Source organism: Arachis hypogaea, chromosome 3 (assembly GCF_003086295.3).
Source record: "Arachis hypogaea cultivar Tifrunner chromosome 3, arahy.Tifrunner.gnm2.J5K5, whole genome shotgun sequence".
Classification (NCBI taxonomy): domain Eukaryota; kingdom Viridiplantae; phylum Streptophyta; class Magnoliopsida; order Fabales; family Fabaceae; genus Arachis; species Arachis hypogaea.
In genome coordinates, this window is record NC_092038.1 from 13,342,517 (window position 1) to 13,347,817 (window position 5,301).

General features: G+C 38.1%; 1 protein-coding gene across 1 annotated transcript; it reads right to left on the bottom strand.

The window, feature by feature from the left end:
- Positions 1-2,585: 2,585 nt before the first annotated feature.
- Positions 2,586-4,783, bottom strand: LOC140183174 (uncharacterized). The gene is made up of 7 exons (XM_072231196.1): positions 4,457-4,783; positions 4,221-4,336; positions 4,118-4,145; positions 3,783-4,024; positions 3,098-3,590; positions 2,911-3,011; positions 2,586-2,796 (listed from the first exon to the last, which is right to left on the bottom strand). The coding sequence occupies exons 1-7, from the start codon at positions 4,781-4,783 to the stop codon at positions 2,586-2,588; spliced, it is 1,518 nt and encodes a 505-aa protein (XP_072087297.1).
- Between the last annotated feature and the right edge of the window lie 518 nt (positions 4,784-5,301).

Here is a 5,301-nt window from a genome sequence, read left to right on the forward strand (position 1 = left end):
AAAATTGCTGGCCCCTAGACTTTTCCTTTGGAAACAATTTGGACATAAAGTTTGATAGATGATGTTCTGGCCCTATTCAACCATAGACCAAACAACATTTGTTGGTAGCCCTTTAAAAATGGAACACTTTTTTACCTCTTTGGTGAAGAAGAAAAAGAAATTGAATGGGGAATGGCAGGTCCCAGTTGGTTGCCTTGGTTTTAATCCCTTTCCTAAGTGCCCAAAATTTGTTCTCTATTATTTGCTTTAGTTGTTGATTCCTATGGTCTATGGACAATGAAGCATAGGGAACCAAGGTGGCCACCATTTAGAGCAATGTGTTTCTCTGTCTTTTGTTGTTGCCATTTCCTTTGTCTTTTTCTTCTTACCCTCTTTTTTAAACCTATTTTGATAGATTAAGTGATTTCCATCTCTTGGCAACAAAATCATACAATCAAAAACAGGTAACATTTTTTACAATTGCAGGCGTTCAAACATTTAATGTAAAATAGAAAATGCAACAACTACAATGTTAGGTGTATGTGTGCATATGGATCCATAAAAGAGCAAGACAAGTTGTGAGAAGCAGTGGACTTGGCAGGGTTTTGGTCAACCGCCACCATCTTATATGAAAATTTCAGACTCAATCCAACCATAATTCACATTTTGAATCTTCTAGAGCTTCAATTCAAGAGAACTCTGATCTGGTCAACAAGGTATTCAACTTCATTCCCTTGCACTGTTGTAATGATATGATGTCCGATTCTCGAAGCATCTTTACTATACTACTGGCCATAATAAAAAATTAATTATTTTTCCAATACTGTTATTAATTAGCTTCTACTTATAGAAAGGTTGCAATACTATACAAAAGCGTGAAAAAAGTGCATGGAATGAGATGAAAGTATGTTTGACCATTGATATTGTTAAAAAATGTGAAGTAGTTCATTTATCAATAATTATTCTTTTCGTGTAATACTATTATTATTTTTTCACCATCCGATACATGTTTCTTTTAAGTATATTTTATATTCTATATAGGCATGATTGTGGTTGATCCTTCTCAATCGCAAGTGCTTATACTGCTAATTCATAATCCATAATACTTAGCTTATTATTACATGAACTTCTAATTTAATAAGCTGTATTTAATTATACAATTTTAATTTTATTTTTTGATTGACAGTATTCCTGAAACGGATGGATGTTGACAAAGAAATGGAATCAATCAACGTAAGCTCCAAATACACTTGTGGTCAATTTGCAAGTATAATTATAGGATTCGAATGATATATATTGGAATATAGGTTAAGATTATTATTAAGAGATAAGGATAAGTATTTTTTTCGTTTCTAAGTTTTGGGGTAAAAACTAAATTTGTCTTTGACCTTTTTTTGTTATTAAAATTATCTTCGATCTTTACAAACACTTTAAAATTATCTTTCCCTCTATCAACAAAATTTTTTGGACACATTTACTCCTAAAGTTGTTATTAATTGGGGTTTAATTAAAAAGCTCACCCCAAACCAAAATCATAAAGCGTGTGCTAGGCTTCCAGTGCAGTCATGGCCTCGGAGAGCTCAAGGTCGTCTCAGAGCAGGGGATCTACGCAGAAGAAGGGGCTTCTTTGTGGGTATGGTGAGAGACCGGTGGTGCAAATTTTGGGAACGAAAGACAATCCAGGTCGACGATTTTGGGGCTGCGTCTACTATGAGGTGCGTTTATGTATTTTTGCTTTCAGCTGATGTTAACATTTTGTTTCTAGGCACTGACTATGGTGGGATCCTATAGGTTAAAGAAGAGTGTCAGTTTTTTCGTTGGGAAGACCCAGAAGCTGAAACCGAAGATCCGCAGGTTGCAAGGTTGAAGAGGAAAGTTGTAGCCCTGAAAACAAACGTGAAGGCATCTAAGTGGAAGTTGAAGGTTGCTGCAATGTTGGGCATGGTTGGGTGGGTTGGTTGTTTATTTTTCTGGCTGCAGGTTTCGTTGAATCACAAGCAGGATTTACCTTATTTGCTGCCTCTGAAAATAGGTTGATGAAAGTAGGGTAGAAAATAGGGCAATTTTCAGTTAGGATGTACTTAGGCTTTGAAATCTACTTTATGTAATTAAAATCTGCTGCTGTGGTTGGATAGAATTTGTGTTAATGAAATTAGTTTTTGTAGGTTAGTCTATGTGTATGTAAGTGATGGTGTGTGTCTGTAATTTCACAAAAAATTGGTAATGAAACTGGATCTGGTTGCCTGAAATTATGACTGAAGAATTGTGTCAACATAAATGGTAAACTATGACCTGGTTTAATAATGCATAATATGCAGTATGCAATACTTGCTCAACATCAAAATGAAACCAGAAGCAGATACATTAAAACACAACTATGTGACCTGATTCATTAACAAGCATATGTCCTATTGTTTTCTTAGATGACAGTTGAACCTAGAACAAACCAAGAGTAACTTTCTTTACTTTTACACAACATTAAACATAAACAGTATGTAATAAGTTGCAACCAAAATGAAATCTCACAAACATATAGTATAATCAACTTAACTCTACATTAAGAAGCTAACAACTTAATTAGAATCTAAAAATTCTTAAAGTTTTTTTCAAGTTCTTGGAGGCAATTTTGTCATCAGCCTCAACTTTCTTGGAGAAATATGTAGTGCAATATTGTGACTGAAGGAGACTTTGTTCATAACTGGTTGGCTTGAGCTGGATGTACCCTTCTTCTTGGCAGCTAGTGGTGGTTGTGTTGAGCTTCTGATGGGCTTCATCTTGGGCCTTTGCTGAGGAATAGCTGCTGATGTTGTGTTGGGCCTAGATGTATGTGTTGTGGGCTTGGAAATGGGTTAGGATAACTTGGACCTGGTTATGGGTGTTGCGTTAGTGGCTGGTTGGGGTTGTGATGATGATTTTCCTTGCGGATTGGACCTCTTCCTCCCTCTGATAGCAGATTGCACAGCAGGTTTTGAAATTGATCTCTTCCTTCCTCCATTAGTTTTCTTCACAGCAGATTGTTTAGGTGGTTGGGCCTGCAATACAGCAAGAATGAGGCAAATTACATGTAGCAAAAATATTGTAATAAAATCCTAACATACATATGGCAAAATGAACTTACAGGGAGGGGTGGGTTGCTGCATCTTCCTCTCTTGTGACCTGATGCACCACAGTTTGAACACCACTGGATCTGCCCCCTCCTAGACAGGTGAGTTTGGATTCTAGCCTCTGATTCATCAGGTCCTCTCTTCCTCTTCTTTACTGGTCTGTGGCTAGGCTTCCGATAGGGTGGTGACATGACATCATCAAAATTAGTGTGCTCCCACAGATCTGAGCCATTGAGAGGGTTGATTATCGAATCATAGCACTTGACATAGGCATCTCTCTTGTAGTAGTCATCCACATATGAATGCATATCAAGACCTTTGAAGTTGATGCAGCTGATGGTATGTGTGCATGGAATTCCACTTAGCTTCCATTTCTTATAAAAACGCTCACGAAGAGACAAATCAACAGTATATTTGCTTAACCTATTTACAACCTCATATGTCTGGACAGCAGACCAACAAGGCCTCCACTCACCGGCTAACCTACCTCTTCTCTCTATCTTCTTCCTAATTCGAGGTAAAATTATTCTATTGAACTTTTGAATTCTTTTTCTATTAACAGCCCATCTACTCATCAAGTACACCCTAATTTATTCTAGCATAGTAATAATGGACTTTTCCCTAGACTCTAATATTGCACAATTAAAGCTTTCACACATATTGTTTACAAGAGTATCGCATTTGGAATGGAAGTTAAACCTGGACCTGCTCCAAAATCTAGGAGGAATAGAACTGAGATGCCTGTGAGCATCCATATTGACCGTTCGAACCATTGCCATGTCTCTCTCCCAATCCTTCCAGTGTGTAGCCTTTGTACACCTCCACATCAATTGCTTCAAGTGCAGTCCCGAAAACTTTTTTCTAAAGTTGCTGTAGAGATGGCGTATGCAAAACCTGTGATCTACACCTGGGATTACTTCATCAAAAGCGAGCAGTAAACCCTAACAAAGGAGGTAAAATTGTTCATGCATAAGTATGTTATTAGTTAGAATTAATTGAGTCAAAGAATTCAATTTAACACAATTATTATTTACCTTCTGCTGATCAGACATGAAGGTTACTCTGCCAATTGTCTCAAACCCAAAATCATCAATTAGCAGCTTCAGAAACTAAATCCAGGTATCTTTCGTCTCTGACTCAAAAACGGCATAGGCGATAGGGAGCATCCGATCATTAGGGTCCCAATCTATAGCAGTCAACAGCTGCCCTCTTAAGGTGTCTTGAGAAAGCATCCATCTAGCCCAATGAACTTCCTACAATATACAAAACTTTTTTTTGCAAGCCTCTAGGCATACATAAACTCTTTAAAATATGCAGAAGTTGTTCAAGGATGAGTGTTGCTGCTCAATCTCAAAATCAGGGGATCTTTGTACCTTGAGCGTCACTGATGATCCTGGATTAGCACGTAGCAACTCGGAGTAGTAATCAGCAATCCTCTTGTACTGCTTCTTGTACTCTCCTTGTATTTCATCCAACACAGCTTGTCTTGACCTAGCTGCCATTGAGGTTGTAACTGTCAGATTCCACTTCATTTGTGCCTTGTTTCCCAATTCCTTTATCTTAACCTTTGGATTATGTTCCACCTTGTTCTTAAAAGCTCTACTCAGCCATGAAGTATGCATTATCCCAACCATATGCGACTGGCCACAGGTATGCTTAAGGTTCATGGACCGAAGCTGCCAAGTTGCTTCCTCACACATCTTAGCAGCATATAACCAAAAAGGACAACCAGGCTGACAAACAGCCCTCACTCTAACCAAGTCAAGCTTGGCATACCTGAGTCCCCTTCTTTTTTATACTGCATAGGCCGTCACAGTGTCTTTAAATTCCTCTCTTGAAGCAAAAATTGTTCCCACCTCCCACTTGTAACTGGTTATGTCTTTAACATCCTTATGAATTGGATAGCTCCTCGCCTTATAGTTAACTTCCCCCTGTCCATCCTCATCATCTGAATCACCACCAACTTTATACTCAAAATCTGCTTCGTCGCTATTGAAGCCTTCCTCATCACTAAAATCACCATTCATAACTCCTTTGCCTTTATCAACCCTCTCACTATCCTTGGCACTTGTCAATTCTTCAAACCCACGCTCATCATCATATTCCTCTTCACTATCTGTAAAATGAATGTCATCTGTACTATCAACCTCAAGATCAGACGGAATAAACTCCTCATCATCGCTGTCATCATCGCTATTTGTCTCATCCCGTTCATTTT

What these genes read in the sequence shown, in the direction of transcription:
- LOC140183174 (XM_072231196.1), bottom strand. Translation starts at nt 4,783, where the DNA reads ATGTGTGAGGAAGCAACTTGGCAGCTTCGGTCCATGAACCTTAAGCAT. An exon ending in ATCGCCTATGCCGTTTTTGA is followed by an intron (nt 4,146 to 4,220) that starts GTCAGAGACGAA and finishes GACAATTGGCAG; the next exon opens with AGTAACCTTCATGTCTGATC. An exon ending in GCAGCAACCCACCCCTCCCT is followed by an intron (nt 3,012 to 3,097) that starts GTAAGTTCATTT and finishes GCTGTATTGCAG; the next exon opens with GCCCAACCACCTAAACAATC.